Source organism: Ambystoma mexicanum, chromosome 1q (genome assembly GCF_040938575.1).
Source record: "Ambystoma mexicanum isolate Mex_15411 chromosome 1q, UKY_AmexF1_1, whole genome shotgun sequence".
In the NCBI taxonomy this organism is placed as follows: domain Eukaryota; kingdom Metazoa; phylum Chordata; class Amphibia; order Caudata; family Ambystomatidae; genus Ambystoma; species Ambystoma mexicanum.
Genome location: NC_090922.1, coordinates 456,799,083 through 456,818,758, shown reverse-complemented (window position 1 = coordinate 456,818,758; position 19,676 = coordinate 456,799,083). Strand labels below are relative to the sequence as shown.

Below are 19,676 nucleotides of genomic sequence, written 5' to 3'. Positions count from 1 at the left end.
GAATCCACATTCTGTGTTGTGAGTGTCTGGATGGAGAAGAATGGCCTGAATGCACTGTGTACCTGATTGGCTGACTGCCCTTCTGATTGGTTGCTTGCCTGAGTGTGACCCAGCAGAGTGAATGGGAGATCAACAGTATATCTGGGGGTCTCTCACTGCTAAAATTCGTTCAGAAGCTGGAGTAGAAACTGACATTGAAACTAAAGCTTAACATTGAAGCTCTGCTGGAAGAGAAGTATTGCTGTTTCTCTACTTCGTCGATCTGAAAGCTGCTGTGTCTTCAAGAACTGATCCAGAGAGGACCTGGTTGGGCGCCCTCTTCCCGAGCTACAAGGGACAATCGTGCACCACTAACCTTCGCAGAAGCACCCTGGAAGTCAGCCTACAAAAGACTGTCAGCCGGAGACGGCGACCGCCAACGAGAAACGAAGAGAAGCACCAGACAGCCGTTCACTGTCGTCGACCAGGGTTTCGCAGGTTTGCTATAACCGCTGGAGGCCCGTCGAAGTTAGTTGCCCAGAAGCGGGGACTGTTTGACGCTGTGCCGTCGACGACTGGAGCCGCAACGCTCCTTTGCCTAAGACATTCGATTCCCGGACGCTCTCGTCCGCACCGCCGACCGCCTTATACCGCCGGAGAAGGCCAGGCCGTCAACATGCCGAGGAGCATCCACCGATGGGTTTTTCCGCCACCCAAAGACCGTAGACATGCTGGATGACTCGACGCCCTTGCTGGGCCACAGTTCTTCAAACTCTTTGCAGTCCTCAACTATCGACATTGAGGTGCCTCGCATGCCTCATCCTTGCTGGACGTCATCGACGAGCACCGTCAGGATTGAAGCTGCTGCCTCGACACCACCGAACTTTCCATCAACAATCATCAACGCCAAGTTCACTTTCTTCAAGGCCAGTCGACGATCCGTGGCTCCTGCTTTAAAGGGAGTCACTCAAGAAGGATCCAGAATTCAGCACAGAAGTAGCGCACGCAGGCAGCACAGAGAGGGAGCGTGCGCCAGCCGTGTGTGCCAAACAGCATTCTGGCGCACCGCGTATTCATGGATTTCCCAAGACATTTGGAGCCGTGGCGCAGCGAACATCCCGCAGCGCCAGTTATGTCCCCAAGAACGCCCCTTGCGCAAGGAAAAGCCATAGAAATCCCCAATACGGCGCAAAGGGCCGTGCAAACCCTGGACCAGCTTACAGCCCCCCTACAATGTAATCGCATGAAAAAACTATGTGTACCCCGCTCGCGGCAGACAAAACGCATGAAAATGTACTCCCGCACCCCCTTGAATACGCATAGCCCACTCGCGGCAGCCAAAACGTGTGAAAATCAACTTGCGCACCACCTTGAATACGCGTACTCTGCCTGCGCCAAGCAAATTGCATGGAAAAAGTCCCCCCTGTGGTGTGGGCTGCCTGCAGGTCATGGTCAGGGGTGATGGGATGCCTGCGGGGCATGCCCAGGGGTGTAGGGTGGTCCCCTGTGGTGTGGGCTGCCTGCAGGGCATGGTCAGGGGTGATGGGCTGGCTGCAGGACATGATCAGGGGTCGGGGGGGGCCCTGTGGTGTCAGCTGCCTGCGGGGCATGCCCAGGGGTTTAGGGTGGTCCCCTGTGGTGTGGGCTGCCTGCAGGGCATGGTCAGGGGTGATGGGCTGCTTGTGGGGCATGGTCAGGGGTGTAGTGGGAGGCCTGTGGTCTCAAGGCGTCTCCCAGTCACACCCCCCAAACAGAGACACACACACACACATGTACACCGTGCACGTACATGAAAGCGTGACAAGCATCCGTGTGTCACACCGCAAACATGGCTGAGTACATATACAGGCATGCAAACGTGTGCATCTTCACATGCAGTTGTGCATCATGCTTTGGAACACATACACCATTGATGTGCATCAGACATGACTGGACTCACATGCAGCATGGTCATGTCCCAGCACATACACATCCATACATGGGCCATGTCAGACATATGTCCAAGCTACACACTCCTGGCACACCTCAACATGCACCGCGTCCAATGAGCTGCATGCACACTTAGCGCTCGACTCCTGACGGGTCTGCCTCTAGAGGACCTGGAGGTGAAGCGCTGGGCGAATGCGTTCCAAAGGAAAGCACAGTATTCACTCAGCCAAGCTTTTCCAAAGATGCACAACAAAAGTTTCCAGCTTTTCTGTGAACAGCTAGCTCTTCTTTGTTCACGGAGGGTGTATGGCTAGTTCACTCTTCTACCAAACACACCAATGAAAATTAAAACGGATAATCTGTGTTAAGCTGTTCCTTTTATCTCCTTGGGTCCCAAACCCTGTACTTTCACTTTCTTGTAAGCTTCACCTTATTCTTAGACCTTCATATAGGTGTGAGTCACACACTCGCAATGAGGCATTATCCCAGCTTGGTGCACTCTCCTGCCATACATAGGTTTTCTTCTTGTCTGACTCTTTTGCTTTCATGGTCCCAGACCCTCTTATTCTCTGGCTCTCATATGGGTGCAGGTCCCAGACTGACAATATTTTCTCTTGCCTGCTTGGTTTACTCTCCTGTCAAGCATACAATTGTTTCTCTCTCTCTCTCTGTTACCCTCAAGGTCCCCCATCCCTTCTATTCTGTGCTCTTTAGTTGTTCTCCGATTCCTCCTGGACCTCTAGCACCTCTTGGTCTGCAGCGTACCTGTTTGTTTTGTTCGCGTCTTCCAAGCGACGGCGCTCCACTGAGTCTCCGGTAGCATTCGGGTGCTCTCTCGGGTTGGAGGTGACTCTGCCTGTTACGCCTTCTTTCTCGGGTTGTACTTTCTGTCTCCAGCAGTGTTTGGGTATCTCCCCTCATCGGCAGTTGCTCTGCCGGTCGCTGCTTCCTTCTCGGGCTTCGGTTTTGGTTCCCAGCTGCGTCCCAGATCTTGGGACGCCCGCAGAGGGTTTTTTGGTCAGCGGTCAGAGTAGTTCCTTTGTCCTGGATTACCTTTGTGCTCCCATTCGCATCCATGCATGGTGTCTCGTGGTGAGTTTCCTTGTTCGTCGGGTCGTCGTCTCCCAGGGTTTCCTCCACCGAAGATGGCTATCTCCATGGTGGTTTCCCACTGATATTTTCTATTGCCTTTGATCAATCAAGTGTCGTAAGAGACTAGACTGTACACTCCGGTTCTCTGAAGTAATCTTCATACTCCTGGTCATCTTCTTCACAGCACTTGCACTGGAACAATATGGAAAACACATTTATGTTTTCTGGTGCCTTAGTCGGGTCTAACATGTGCCAAGATACGATTAGGTTTGTCAGGTGTGCGACATAAATGACTCAAACACACATATTAGGTTGTCTGACTTCACAATAAAAGATTGGCACTGGTTGGAAGGAGAGTTTGGCTTTGGAAAAGAGGAAGGGTATAACAAAGCAGAGGTATACCGCATTCTCAGGGGATGGTCGTCCCTAATCCCATAAAGGTGCTTCCTCTCCCATGTGATCGTCCCCCTGTGCACCACCCCCAGGAGGACCATTGCACTGTGGATGCACCGCCCTGACCCCATGGGAATGCTCTCCCCCTACGGTAGAAGGGACAGCATCCACAGATTCATCACATGATGTTGTTGGCAACTTGTCTGCCTTGTGATACAGTTTATATAAAGTCTAGTTGTTCCTGGACAGTATCCCACTGTGCTCTGCTACAGCTTGCTAAAAGAGTTGCGTTATTAGCAATTCTGACCTGGCACGCCACAGAAGTTGAGACCTTCTTACATAGGGCATACGGCTTCTTGCTTTATCAAAGGGGCGCTTCAGCTGATGCTATTGGTTTTTTGGTGTTCCTGATATTTTTAGAGTGGTTGTTAACCCTGGGGAATCGGGTTTGTGGTGGCCCCTTATCTATAAAGGGTCAGTAGGAGCAGGTTTAAATGTTCTCTCAATATGTGTATTTACTGCTCTAGTAAGCTAATGGGTTACTAAGGAAAGATGTACACGTTTAGTTATGGAATGTAACAAAGGAATAAACTGTCCCACAAACCTTTTCTCATTAAGGATGTCATCAACAAAATATGTATCCTCTACGGACTCATGAGTTTGTATTTTAAAATGGTCTGCTGCTTTTTTTAAGTAAGTCATTATAGAGGAACTGGTAGTCTATAGGAGAGTTAACGACCAACTCATGGTCATCAGGTGATGTTAAAAGGTAATTATCTGGGCTGTCATCAAGCTCGTCATTGGGATCCTCATATAAAGTCCCCTGACTGATCATCAATGAACACATCTCAGTCATCTTCATCAATATGAACTATATTCATGAGAATGTGAAGAAGGTTCCCTGTCTAGTTTGGAAGACCCAGCTGGTAGTTGATCCTCACACATTCCAACGTTTTTTTCTTTAATTAGGTATGGTTCTAGAAAATGTACAAAATAAGAAACCTCAAAACAATCTTTTGTCCATGCAACTGATCTAGGTGCATCTTTTAATGGAAAAGCAATTGCCTCAGTATCAGTGGGAATGGGATCTCTATGTAAAGCATCAGGTAAGGGGGATGTAGCTGAAGTGTAGTGTGTCTCTTTTGAAAAAGTAACTGTTTCGACGGCTGATGGGGGAGTCTTTCGACGGTAGTTGCGAGTGTCTACGCTATTGGACTTTGACGGTTCATGCGGATATTTGGGCTTCTGTTTGGCAATCTGTTTGGACTTAAAAAGCATCAAACTATAAGTACTGAATGTGTTTCTAGATACTGCATGGCGATATTTCGACAGGTTTCTCGAAGTTTGACTCCTCCGCACTGGTGGGGCTGTCTGATAAAGCTTCACCGTTTAGTGTCCGTCTTTCAAAGTTTTAGCATGCCGAGCAGCGCTTTTCGGGGTGATGCATGAGAAGACAGTGGTTGCATACACTGTGCGTGTCCTTGCACTGACATTTTCAGTTACAGGAAGAGCAAAATGTAAGGTGTATTCTCCATATCTGGAAAAAAGGGCAGCTAGACCAAGTATGTAAAAGGGGACTATGAGTATAGATATTCTCTACAGGCAATGGAAGATGTGAATTCCCCCAACCCTCCCGACTGTACAGGCCGCAGCCTGTTGTAGGCCGAAGCAAGCAAGGAGTTGGAAGTCGAGTACCGCTTGATCCGTCGAATGTGGAATGATGGTAAATAGTGGGGAGTGATATAAATGAATATTTGGTAATTACTAAGTAAACGCTACTAAGCCAGGTACTCCGCAAAAACAATCTGAGGACCTCGACACATTTAGAGCCATGGGTACATTACACGCTACACTAGGGATAGTATTACAAACACATCCTGTCGACGTCTCTCTTCGAATTTCAAACAAGTCATGCAATACTCTGCATGTACCACTAGATGGTAGCCTATGCAAAGCATGTGATACTAAGCAGATCGCCAAACCCTAGAAAATACTTTATTATTTAGAATGTAATAGGAAATCTATGCTAAATTTGGTTTGGTAACCTTGGCTCCTGAACAGGATTGTAATTACTGTGTGCAACAATGTCTTGGGAGGCTACTCTTTAAGTTACATCTGGCATCTAAATTTACTGCGTCTGCCACCAGGCATAGGGCTTAAGTTTTAGCGTAAAGAGTGATGTAGGTCTTAAATGGCCATTTACTTTTTTGTCTTACACTATGCCCTGTTATGTGAGTACTTCAGTTTCCCAACATAAATATTGATGTGTGAACTTAGAAATAAGGTGTATATATTTTCAGTTTACCTGTGTAGTGTGTTCTTTTATGGTGTCTATTGGGATTAATTCTACCTTCCTGCCCAAATTTCTCACACCTAAAGTTAACCCTGAAATTCTGCAACATTTATCATTGGAGAGTTTGGTCTTTCCTTTTGGGTAACATGTAAAAAATGGGGTTGACCCTTCTTATTCCAACCTCAGAAACATAGGGTGATTAAAGATAAAACGACAAAATAGATTATCTAGCGATCATATCAAACAAAACGTCTATACAAACACAGATTATGGAGCAATAATTCATAACAAGGATACATACATCAGAGCAGAGGAAAAGAACACTAAACCAATATACAAATAATATACTGAAGGCAGTCAACCACCAAAGAGATAGATTGATGTTGACTTAATTGGACACTCTGGTTCTGCACGTTCTTGCAAAGGCGTAAAGAATGAGTTGCCAGATTCAATCAGAGGTCTTTGATGGCTTGCACTAAAGGGCACGGGATAACACTAGAAGGTTTCACAGAGGAAGACACACACTAAGCAATCACAATGTGGCACACTTACCTTCACACAAGGTAAAATCTGTGTCATGATGATATTTTCGCGGTATTCAGGTGAAAGGTTCTCACAAAATTCTGTGGAAAAAAAAACAGAACTATAAATTTAATACTGACAGTACTAATCACATTATGCTGACGGCTCATTCAGTACCACCCTCGTATAGGCATTACAGTGTATGTGCAGCCTGTATTGGTGTCCTGGATTTTGATCAGCAGATGGGTGGAAAGGACAAATCCCACAAACACATCCCACTTACACCTAAACACACAAAGACCTACTATCAGATTGAAAAGTTTGCTATGAATAAGATTCACTTAGTAAGACCCAGTAAGTAAACGTTTTTAGCAAGCATAGATGGGGCAAGGAAATTGTAGAAAGTGGCTAGACCAGTATTAGGAAGACATTTCCGCAGCCCTCTGGACAGGAATGTGAAGCCATTAAACCAAAAGGCAAAAACAAAGTTCCAACCAAATGGCAGACCAGACAAGCTCTCTATAATGGCAGCTGTGGAACAGAAGTCAGGCTTAACTCAGGGGGGAGGGGGGGGAAATAAGGCTGGTAGTGAAGTACAGTTAGACCCACAAAAGTCCTAAATTAAATGTGTTGACCACCACCTTATAGCAGGCACAATGCAACGTTAATAGATGGAAGAAAAAGGGAACCTATAGACACGAATAGCCATTTAGGACTAAAAATAACACATTGAAAAGAGAGCAAACTGGAGCAGCGAAGTGCAAAACAAAGGGGAAATTAAGTCACTGGCAACCTCGTGCTATAACAAGCCCACAACCACCACACTGAGCACAGGTTGTAGTCTGTCAGCGTCAGCAGACTTTCTCCGGTGCCCATCTTCAATGCCATTCAGGTGGGTATTTTAAAGTCACTATCTTTGGCAAGAGTTAAGAAAGGCAACCAAGGTTAAGCAAGGTTTTCACAACCCCAGTCGAGCTAAACCACTCTCTTACGCAGCGTAGACCAGGTAATTCTGAACTAAGCAGCAGGGGGGCACTGTTGTGCAGTTTAGTTGACACCAGAAGTACTAGGTAAAAGGACCTTGTCACAGAAGGCAGTATGATCACTCAAGGATTGTTGTGGGCCCTATGGCTATCCCCCCTCTCTATTGTCTCCCGTGCAATCCTCCTCCTGAGCCCAGGAATCCGTAATCCCCAGTTAATTCTAGTGAACGGTAACCCCTACTGTCCAATGGCTACCTTCAGCTAGAGGTGCCTCCCTAAATGAAGACTGTAAACTCCCCCAGGGACTTTCTAACTGTCCCTACCCTACCCAGTCACTAATTTTCTAAGGGATTTTGAAGTGCTGTGCACTTGCTCAATTGGTGTCAAGCAAACACACATACACACTCACTTTACCTTTGCTTTCTGACCTTCTAGTCTCACCCTCTATCTTACTCCACCCACCACACTTCTGTCTCTTCGATGTTTCACTCCTCCCATCTCTTGCTTCCGCCCTTTGATGTTAAGTCACCTCCCACACAACTCTTCCTCCTCCTCCTCCACACATCTATTCTCCTCCTCCCACTACCATACTCTCTCTCCTCTCAGGACTACTCACCACTACTACCACCACCACTGCTGCTCTTTTTCCCACCACTGCTACTCCACCCGCTACGTTCCTTTCACCCCTAACACTACTCTCCCCCTATCACCACTTCATCCAATAAACACCCTCCTTTCACTCTGTATTAATCTTATCCCATACACTCCTTTCTCTACTTTTCGTACTCTCTGCACTCACATTCACGCACAACTAGAGAACCACTTTAGCTCCGAAGCCAATACCTCACCTTATGTATCAAGCTCCTCCCCTAGATGCTGCTCTCTCCTTCCTCCTGCTGATCTCTTGGTCCAGCTCCACTGAGGACCTCAGCCGTGTAACCCACACTTCCTGCTTCCTGACTTCCTCATATTCACAACCCCTTCTAGGAATTGTCATCCTATCCAGGCCAATCCTGATCAGTCTCTCCCTCTCACCCTGTACCCTTTCTCTGTGCAGGCCCACCGCTTCCATATGCCGGCCTAGAAAACTGATGGTCCATATTTGGGGATAGTTGGGTTCCCATTGAGTAGTCCCTGGTGGTTTAGTGTTCCTGCCGTTAGTGTTCCTGCCGCTAGTGGCAGTGTAACGCTCACCTGGTTCCCACGGGGGCGCTGGTCTAGTCTGGATTGCTGTGGCCTCTTCTAGCGTGATGCGCAGGACCCGGAACACCGATTGGACAGGACCTCCAAATCGTGCTTGCCTGGCCCGTAGGAATATCCTTCTGCAGATGAGAAAGGGGATTAACAGTCTGCAGAATAGTGTGCTAGCTCCCCCCTGTCCACCTTCGTTCCTCTCTAACTTCCTCCAAACCCCGGTTTAAGCTCACCTTATGGTTTGGAAGGATGAACTCTCCATCCTGCTTCTGGTGCAGGGGCGCGCGTTCGTCCAGTTACTTCACTGGTTTTCAGAATGGCGCTGGCAAAATCCACTTGACTTTCCTGAGCGATGCGCCGTAAGTATGAAAGTTCAAAGTTCAAGTGAGGCCCCCTTTATGTTGTCTTTCTAACCTGTGATCTGTCCTTTATTTCAGGTGCAGAATGAAGGCGATGCGTCGAGGGGTTAAACTGCCGAGGTGAGTAGTGATGAGGGCGATCCCTCTAATTGTCCTTATCATTCCCCAGAAATGTCTCTTGTCCTTTGCCCATAGGGGCCGGGGTACGGTACCTGCCAACGGGGCGGCGCCGACCCGAAATGTGGAAGAAAAGCCGGTAAGTATTATGGCTGTTAATCAGGCTTTCCTTCTGTGTTCCTTCTGCTCACCTTTTGTTTCTTCCTCTCTCCCCTAAGTGCAGAGATGTGGTGTCCGATGCTGACAGCCGAGATGGAGCGGGGAGATGTCTCGAGGACAGGTGAGTGAAGCGTGGCGCTGCAGCGAGCAACACGATGCTTTTAAATGGAAGTCTTTCTTCAGGGATGCTGGCGAGAAGATTCCGGATGCAGGTAAGAAGTTTGAAATAGTCCTTGGTTTTCACCTTTCTCTTCTCTTCCTTCCTTGCAGGTCTTCCAGGTTCAAGGCGGGCGTGGCTGGAGTCCAGGAGCAGGAGCAGACACGGTGAGCGTTAAGCTGCAGGAAGCAGAACAACGCGAAGCATGAGCTGCTGTCTGGGCGTGGCTTAAATAGCCTCCAAAGAAGCCCCCGGTATGTATCCTTCCCCAACTAGGTACGTATCCTTCCCTGGCCACGCCCGAGTGAAAAAATAGTCCCTATGAAAAAATAGTCCCTTTCAGGTCTCAGGGAGGCCTGAAGCGTGCAGCATGGTCTGCATCAGGTAAGTGCACAAAACACCTCCCTTTATGAGCCTGGCGCCTATGGCGCCAGGACGATGTCCAACATGAGCCTGGCGCCAAAGGCGCCAGGACTGAGTCCAAAGAGCCCCGATAAGGGGCTGCTGGGCTTTTACCCGAGGGCATGATGCCTGCTTCCGGGGGTGCTGGGCCTGGCCTGGTGCTCCGGGGGTAGGCATCATGACAGGCAGTAGGTTGTTGCTGCAGCCTGTGAGAGCAATGTGGTTACCAGCATTGCTGTGTTCCGACGGCTCTGTTGGCTAGCTTGCTCTTCCGAATCTCTCTTGTGCAGCCTTGTGCACCCTTCTGTACCGGAGATGGATTGTGGCCATTACTTTGGGCCTGGACTCCAAAATGACTTGCCGGCTGCTGTTGGCGTAGCTACTTCATGGGTCTAGGAAAAAGTAAGAAAAAAGACTGACAAGCAATTTTAACTTTCATTTTTTATTTGCATTTTGAACAATCAATAGCAACAGTGTTTATCACAGTCCTATTCATCAACATTAGCTCCCAATCCCCCCACTCCCTCCCAACACCACCACCACCCCACCCAATTCTTGATCAGTGCATTCAGGGGTACAATGTTCGGTCAACAGTAACACCACTCAGGGATGGGTTCTCAGTACTCTGAGTCCCTTGGAGTAAATCAAAGTCTTGGATTGGCTCCCCTCGACCGGGTGTCACGATCCATGCCCCTGACCCCCTCAGGTATAACAGCCCCCTGGCTGCAGTGGGGATAATGCCCTTCACACTGGCCCCAAGGGCCTTAAAACTCCATCAGAAACATACATGGAGTCAGTCCAGGCTCATTATCAGGAATAAAGCAATACCAGTTTTGGACTTTAATCCAACATGGAGGCCCATTACACAGCTCAGTTCTTTAGAACCAAGCCATGCAGTCTAGTGTTTTGGGTGTGGCTGGGCCTGGAACTACTTGGCCTGGAACTACTTTACCTGGGCTATTTAAACCACACCCAAACAGCAGAACACGCTTTGCGTTATTCTGCACTCCTGCAGCGTAACGCTCACCGTGTCCAGTTCTGCTTCTCCGGTGGCCCGATCCTGAAGCTCTAGATCCGGAATCCATTGATTACCTCGCCCATCTCCGGAGTTCGCCGCAACCTGCAAAGGTAAAGAAACAAGGACAGCATTAATAACAATTCTTACCTCAGCAAGCAGCGAGTCCTGGCAGCACCCTGCGCTTCTCTTACCTGCGCTTCTCTTACCTCTCCCATCTCGGAGTTTCACCGCAACCTATAAGGGAGAAGGAACAAGGTCAGCATTAATAAAGCACTTACCTGGGCAAGCAGCGCTTCGATCGCTCATCACTCCGGAACATCACTGCAAGCTGTACAAAGAAGAGAAGAGAACACAGGTTAGCAATTAACACCAATAAACAGTGCAGCGCTCTGCGCATCACTAACTCACCGTGATCTTTGCCATCGACGCAGCAACTCAGAGATCGCATCCATCCCTGTGAAAACAAAGGGAGACATTGTTAGGGAACAGCGTAGTGGAGCAAGACGCCGAGAAGACAGAGCAAACAGAGGGAAAGAAAGAGACAGAATAAAGACAGAAAAGACATTATAACTCACCTGGAAGAGAGCAAGCAGAGTCGGAGTCACAGCCAGTCTGGACCCGACATAAGGGCACACGGAGCAGTGAAGCAACTAGGTCCACGGAATGCCCGCACCAACCACGCGCCCCTGCACAAAGACGCAGGACGGAGAGTACAACGCACAAAAACCTAAGGTGAGCAATAACCCCAAGGTAGGGGATTTGGACCAGAGTGAGGTGGGAGTCCACCCATCACAGAACCAGTATCTTAACCCTCCATTCTCCTGTTATAGGCGCTACCCAACGTCTGGCACATAACCAAGCAGAGAGGAGTCCGGGATAGCGCTTAGACCTCCATCTAGTATCGTGTGGTGCCCCCGTGGATACCAGGTGAGCTAACACCGGGCCACTGTGGTGAACCCCCTTCCACACCCTCAGTCTCTACGTCAGTCCCCTACGCCTTCGAACTTGGACATTAACAGCCCCCATTCCTCGAAAAATGACTCCCTGTAATCGTTTACAATGGAAGTCAATCTCTCCATGACGATAATATTACAAAGTTTACATTTCCACTTCCGTCTTGAGGGCACCCTTCCAGTCTTCCAATGTTGAGCCACCGCCAGACCCGCCGGCAGCAACGCCTCACACACCCTGGGCAATCAGTACTCATCCCAGCAGTATCTGAAGCGGGTCGAGGCTCAGCTGGACCCCCACGAGGTCCTTAATCCAACTAAGGTCCTCCTGCCAAAAAAAAAAAGATCTTGGAGCAATGCCACCACATGTGTGTAAGGGACCCCACCATCCACAACCTCTAGGGCACAGGGGGGACGCCCTGTAAACATTTTTGAGATCTTCAACGGGTCCCTATGCCACCCTTGGTGCATCTTGAAATTGTGCTCAATGGTAGAGGTAGATATGTTGCTGTGGAACACCACTCGGAAACATTCTGGCCAAGTCCTGTCTGTAATTTCACCCCCACTAATTCTGCCCAATATCTCTTAAAGGTATACCTCCCCACCTGCAGGGTTGAGACCAGCATCTTATATATACTAGAGAGAGCCCCCTTCGGGCTAGTGGTCCCATCAAGCCACCTCTCGAAATGGGTGAGGTTCCTGGAGAGTCGGGTGTCCCATTTTGAATCGGTAAGCAACCCCTTCAACCTCAAGAATTCAATAATTGAGATCCTATCCCGATCCGATGCCTCCTGCACTTCCCCATAGTCCCAAAAACTGGCTTCCCCGAACAGCTGCCCCACCCTTTACAGGCCATCATCCGCCATTGCTCGGCATAGATCATCCCCTGTTTCGTCAGGTTAAAGGGAGGTCCCCACACCAACGCCATGGCAGAGGGCAACGTTGAGAAAGATCTATTCGTACTATTGTTCTTCCACAGGTCCCACAGGGCCCCTAGCATGGGTGCTCTCTCGCTGTCCTCGGGATGTCCTTCGATGGTTCCCATAGGATGTTCCTCACCTTCAGCGGTTGCACCACCAAGTCCTCTAGGTAGGACCAGTAGGTCCTGAGGCTTTCCCTCAAGTGTTCTAGTATCACTCTCAGCTGGGCTGCTTTATAATATAAATACTGGTCTGGGAAGCCAAAGCCTCCATGATTTCGTGGGAGTGTCAAAGTAGCCAGCTTCACTTGTGGTCTCCTGTCCTGCCAGATACATCTGGATATTGCCCTCTTCAATTCGCCGGGAAGACCTCTGGGAGTTTAAGCAGGAGGGAGGTAAACAGGTAGAGCAACCTGGGGAGGACATTCATTTTGACCGATACCATCCGTCCATACCACAAGAGCGTTAGGGGCCTCCATCTCTGGAGATCCTCTTCAATCTTGAGTAAAATCTGGTCAAAGTTTGCCCTAGCAAGACCCGTGAGGTCCCTCGTGAGAGTCACCCCCAGGTATTTAGTTTGGGCTTGTTCGACTCTCATACCCGAGTATCGGGTGCATTCGTCTAAATCTGGGCAGACTGTCCCCACTGACAATGGTAGACATACCCACGTTAATCTTTAACCCCGAGAGGTGCCCATATCTCTCTATTTGTTCTAAGCAGTTAGGCAGCGAGGAGCTCACCTAAGTGAGATAGGTCAGAATATCATCCACAAAGGAGGGACAGTTTGAACTCCACCTCCCCAAATCTTATACCCCTGATCGCGATCGCCAGTGGCTCCATCGTGAGAGCATACAGTAGTGGCGAGAGGGGGCACCCCTGCCTCGTCCCCTGCGTCAGGTGGAATACCTCTGATGCGATACCACCGACCTGCACTCGAGCTGTCTGTTGGGTATAAATCGCCTCCACCCACTTCCAAATGTCCTGCCCGAGGCCCATTCTCCTCAGAACCGACATCATGAAAGGCCACTCCACGATCAAAGGTCTTTTCGGCATCAACAGAGACCACGCACGCGTCACTCCCTTGGGCTTGGTACAGTAAGTGCATAGTTTTCCAAATGTCAGCCCCCCCCACCCCGTCTTCCCTTTATAAAACCCACTTAGTCCCCATGAACCAGGGACGGCATCAGCCCATCCAGCCTAGTACCCAATATTCTAGCCAGGATCTTCACATCATTGTTTAGGAGGGATTTCGGACGGCAGGAGGCGCAGCTCTCCGGGTCACGGCTCTCTTTATGTATCGTCACGATCACTGCTTCCAGCAGTGAGCTCGGCAGGGGATGCCCCAACAGCACTGCAATGTATACTCACGCCATTTATGGGCCCAGTGTGGATCTAAACCGCTTATAAAATGGCACTGAGAATCCATCACTCCCTGGTGTTGTACCAGACTTCAGCCCTTTAATGGACTAGACTCCTTCCTCCTTGGATATAGATTCCCCAAGCGCTGTGCGTCCCCCAGTTGTACCCCGGGTAGGGCAAGGGAGTCCAGAAACTGAGCTATGTGCACCTAGTCACCCACCAATTCTGTCACATAGATCTCTTCATGGAATTTTGCAAATTCCCTCCCCACCGGAGCATGCACTGCCACCCCATCGTTACCCCCTAATGGTCCCAAACGTCGTCTTTTCCCATTCCTCCCACGATTTCCAAGCTAGAATCGCATCTGCTCTTTCCCCTCGCTCGTGGCATTTCTGTTTCAAGAACAATCATTTTCTTCTCCTTGTCCTGGACTAGGATCGCCTTAGGTTTGGTCTTGTAGAGTCGCAACCTTGTTGCACTAGCCGGCATGAGATATGTGGCCCATGGCCCACCTGGCTGTAGGTCATGGATCCTGCCCCTCAACTCCTCCACCTCCTTCTTTCTTTTTTTGAGAGCCAATTCTAGTGAGCAATCCCCTGAATGTGGCCTTAAAGCCCTCCCAGAGAGCTTTTACCCCACTTCTCCATTACCATTGAAGGAAAAATAGTCCGTTATCTCAGACAATACAGACTGGGCGACCTCCCTATCGCTCAAGAGAAAGTCATTGCATCGCTACCCACCCAAAATCCTCGACCCTGGCGTACTTCCCATTGAACACACCACCAAGTCATGATCTAACCACAGGACAGGGATCACCTTCGTGTCCCTCGCCTGGGCTTTTAGCTCCATATCCACTAGTATGAGGTCGATGCGAGAGTAGGCGTTGTGAGCTGGCGAGTAGAACATAAAGGGACGATCTCCTCCCTCCCCCTCCAACAGAGAGTCAACCAGGCCTAGGTCTCGATTAATGCACATAAATCTCCAGGAGGATGCTCTACCCATGGTGTCCCCCACTCCCACACCCAATCTCTTACAGTCCCTTCTAGGGTCCAACACCATATTCAAATCGCCTCTTACCACCAGGCGGCACTCGACAAACATTAATTCTGTCTTGACCCCCTCCCAAAAGTCTGCCTGCCCTGTGTTGGGTGCGTAGATTGAGCAGAGGGCGATCCTTTCTCCTTTCAGGCTACCCTTGATGAATATGTACTTCCCTCCCGGGTCTCTCAGTCTCATCCACCTCCAGTCCCATGTGAGCCCATACAATGATCGCCACCCCACCTTTCTTCTCCATGCTCGAGGCTGTGAAAACCTCCCCCACCAACTGCGGGCCAAGCCGTGCTTCCCTGCCCCTTTGCCAGTGGGTTTCCTGCACAATAAGATCATCTAATGTGGTCTGCCTGAACTCCCAGAGGGTCATTGGAGGCTTGGAAGGCGAGTTCAGCACTTTAACATTAAGGGAGCCAATCACCAGATCATCATCCATAGGCATATATCTTCCATTCAAAACCTCTTGTTGAGCCCTCCCTTCCCTATAAAGACCATACCACTATGAAGTGGGACTTATGCCCTGCGCTGGGCAGTCCCCCAATGCACTGATGAACTCCCCCTATGTGGGCCTCACACTGCCCCCCCCCTTCAAACCCTCTTCCCAACCCACCCCTAGGCACAGGCCAGTACTGGATCACCATGAGATACCAAGTCAACCGGACTCTCTCAAACAACCCCTTATCGAAACCGAGCCCACCCCCACCCCGAGCCCCACTTACATACCTACAAGGCCAACATTCCCCCCCCCTCCATTGAGGTAGAACATTGTCTAGGTCTAAAACTCTCCCAGACTTCATTATAGTTTCCCCGTTGCCAACCTCGTAACCTCCCCTCCTCTTACCCCCTGTCACAGAGAGGCCTTCCTCCATCACCTCCCCTAACAGGGCCAGGTCATGGACCCGAGGGGCCCCTCAGTGGGGTATTGAGCTTTTTATACGTGCGATCCCCCGCCATCTTACGTCTATTTCTGCTGCTTGCAGACTGTGCCCCCAATCCATCGGTCTCATCCCGGGGCTTGTGCCCAGAGCCGCGAGTCCCCCACGAGTTCATTTGACACTCTACTTATGTCACCCTCCAAGGCGAGGCGGTAGTCTTGGCCACCTTATTCAAAGATGAGGGGAAAAAGGTAAGCCCCAGCGGTATTGCACTCCTTTGATAGCCATTTGTTGAGTGGGCCACACATCAATCTTCTTACAAGGGTAAGCGCAGAGAGGTCCTGGAAGAAAGTCACTTAGGCTTCACCGTAGTTGATGGGGCCCACCCTCCTGGCACTTTCATGGAGTTTTGTCCTCTGCTCGTAGTAGTGGAAGCGAGCCAAAACCGAACGCGGGCCCCTTCCACCTCCTCCAACTCTGTGGGCCCAATAAATGGTGGGTTCATCCATGGCGTCGACCCGAAAAGAGCGTGCAAATCATTTCCCTGATGGCTCTCCTAATGTCGCTCTCCGTCTCACCGTCTTTTTTGGGGAAGCCAAAAAAGCGAAGGTTGTTACGGCGTTCCCTATTCTCTATGTCGTCCAGTTTGACGGTGGTCCCCACCTCTCTCCTCTGCAATTCTTCCAGTCTCCCCGAGTCTGGATCTCCATAGTGTCCACTGAAGTTAGGTTTGCCTCCAGGCCCTGGATCCTAACCTCCATTGTAAGGATCCTCTGGCCCATCTTGTCTAGCCTCTGGTCTAGGGATGATCTAGTACCCCTAATTTCCTCCACGAGGGCTGCTACATCGGACTTTGTGGCTGCCAGGTCCCCATCCATACCGGTATCTGGGGTGGGCAGGCGTGCCCCCCGCCCCACCTTGCCCTCAAATTTAAATATTTGCAGTGTGGTTCTCCAGTTCATGGGCTGGGGGGACCTTCCCGGAGATCAATGTTTTGTGGGATATCACTAGAAGGATTCAAGGTCTCCATCTCTGTGCTGCTGGTCTGAACCACCTGGGACTCCTGCGGGGGCGAGGAGGGGGTCACGAGTCCCCCTAGCTCCCCTACTGGGGGTGACGGCCATGTGGAGTGGTGTCTCTTCCCTTCCTCAAAGCCATGTGGCAGGGCTTTGCCCCCACCGCTCTCGTTCTCCCTTCTATGGGAGCCTCTGTTTTGTGTGGGTGGGAGGTGCATCAGGGGCCCACACCGGGACTCACCGCCTATCTGAGGTGTCTCACCACACCCCCCGGGCCGCTCACCAGTTCGCCAGCTGTACTGCCGTGCCCGAGGCCCTCAAGTTTGCTTTGGGCACGGGGTCCTGGACCAGAGTGCTTGGTCGGGGCTTTTGGCTCTGTTCCTAGCCCACCTCTTGTATGTGGAACTCAGGCCGCCTCCTAGTTTTGCCTGCTCGTGATCCCAATGGCCTTGGCTCCTGGTGGGTGGGCTTTACTATTATAGTTGGGGGGACCCAAGACCCTTCCTGCCTTCAGCCTGTGGGTGCCGGGCCTCACGTTGCCGCTCTCGCCGTCACTGCCGTAGACCAGGCTCCTCTGCCTCTCTTGCCTCCTCTGTGTCTGCGGCAATCTCCGCTGCCTGAGGGCGGATCTCCCCCAAACTTCGAGCAAGTGCGCTCGAGATGCTCCTTTCTCAGGGGCAACTGGCCGCTTTGCCTTCCTGGGTGGCAAAGTGGCGGGTGGGTCATGTCCCCTTTGTTGCCGTTGGGCTCGGAGCGCTCAGGGGGCTCTCCATGTGCCCCCTGGTGGCCTCTGCCTGGCAAGCAATTTGGATGAGGCAAGTCTGGAGCAAAGGGTCTGCGCACAGGCACAGCTCGGTACATAGGCAGGGGTTGGGGATATGGCTGGTTTGGCTATTGGTTCCATCCTTCACTCCTTTAGCCCGAAGGGACTTTCCCCTCTCCTCTTGACAAGGCCTGTAAAGGTCTTGTCACAAGCTACACAGTTAAGTATAAAACAAAAACGAATTACTTGCAGTACTACACTTTAGATATTCAAAGGCAAATGCACTTATATACAGCTCAAAGTTGGTTAGCCCACTACTTTAGTATGACAAGCATTTATTCATACACATTCTATGCATACACTAAAGTGGGGAGAAAGAGGTTATACATCAGAACAGAAGCCTTATACTTCTAAGGTGGATGTCAGTGATAATTTCGAAGTCGGGAATTTTGTATTCGAAAAAAGAACAAAATGCCCAACATGAAATAATCACTAACAGCACCCACTGCCCTCCACCCCCCAACTTGCATGCAGCGGGTTACTTACCTTATCTCAGTCTCTGGAGCTCTTCCCCTGCAAAATGAGTTCCGCCTCCCCATTGCAGAGTGAAATTTCTGCTGCAGGGTCCCTTTTTTCTTGATTTAGTTTGGTAATCTGTCTTCTCCCCCCGCTTTCCTTTCTGTGGAAGTGGGGGACACCCCCGCAAGCCCTGAATTCCCCTAATGTTGATCAAGGAGAGCAGGAGGCACCCATGCAACCCCTGTTCCCCTTATTTGACTTTATCAGGAATTTGTTTAATTGTTCGTTGCAGAATTCAGCCTTTTATCTCCTTTGGTTTTTCTTTTCGATTTTTTCTGCGGATGCCTTCAAGGGCACTCGGCACCATATACCTAGTCTTAAGTAGTTCAGCCCAAGCCTGCACAGCCCAAGTCTCCAAACGTTTTTAGGTGTCCCACAAAGATCCCTAAGAGTCAATTTGAGTTGCCTAGGAGAGCCTGCAAATCTAGGGGTGGTAACACACAGAAGGCAGTTCGCGCAGAACAAAAGCAATAATAGGCAAGATAGGGGCATAAAGAGTGCTAAATCAGTTTGTATTGTTTGGAGAAGCAGCTGGCAACCCAGAGGTCGAAAAGGAAGACCCACATTAGTACTGCTCCAGACACCACTGCCCTGGGCCAGCCCTGAATAGAACGAAGCTAAGTAAGACTTTGCGCCCTATGACTATCCAATGGAGTGGGCGGTTCATGGGATACAAGTGATCTCGGGCACCTGATCCAATAAAAAGGTAGAAACAGTCCCAGGCAACAGAAAATCGCGGGTGAAGACTTTCCTCACCATTGTGCAGGGTTGTTAGGTTCATAGGTGATAGGCACAGATTGTTTTTAGGTTCTCCACGACAAAGAGGAGACCATCATGGACGACTTGATGGATGCATGACTTGCATTGACAAGAGGAAAGCTCAGGAGGCACGCAACAGCCCAATGGTAGAACTTTGGGCTCCCCACGGGCTCCTCTCCTGCTGAAGGGCATCACAATGAGTTTCCAGCATCCCACCAGAGCCTTGAGGATGCCCAAAATGAGTTCAAACTGTTAGGCCTAGAAGAACTTGCAATGAAGCACAGCTGAATCAGGGCCTTGAAGAGCCCCCATGGACATTGGCTGATCCCTACCCGAGGGTTGTGAGCATCTTTGCCCCTACCGCATGGCACGATCACTGTGTAGGCTGTCATGCAAACTAAAACACCATTCAATGCTACCAACATTAAGGAACATTCCCATTGAGTTTCACCGGGAACATCATGACATACTCTACGCCCCTATACCTCATGTCTCACTTAACATTCAGAAAGGATTTCCTTGAGGCCTGTACTTTGGTGGAAAAGTCTGGGAAGATGTGGATTTGGTCCCCCCTTTAAAGCAGTTGCCCTTACTCACAAGCCATCGTTAGGGAAGTGTCACAGCCTCTACAGATAAGTAGGCAGCCGATAATCGGCCGGGGGTTACGGGGAGCCCCAGGGATCAGTCTCTGTCCCTGGATTCTGACCGCTCGCTCTACAAGGAGGATAGAGGAGATACCAGCTGGGTCTAGCACTACTCCCAGGAGCTTCTCCACAAAGAGCTCCATGGATCCCACATCATTCGATTTG

The 19,676-nt window shown here is 50.1% G+C and overlaps 1 protein-coding gene across 6 annotated transcripts in view; it reads right to left on the bottom strand.

Moving 5' to 3' along the window:
* The window catches only part of LOC138528623 (serine/threonine-protein phosphatase 2A 65 kDa regulatory subunit A alpha isoform), a 1,423,294-nt gene that overhangs the window by 824,544 nt on the left and 579,074 nt on the right, over positions 1–19,676 (bottom strand). For all 6 annotated transcript variants that reach the window (XM_069640443.1, XM_069640434.1, XM_069640450.1 and 3 more), the window contains exon 8: positions 6,239–6,309. In XM_069640443.1, coding sequence (XP_069496544.1) covers positions 6,239–6,309 — 71 coding nt within the window. The remainder of the gene's footprint in view (positions 1–6,238; positions 6,310–19,676) is intronic.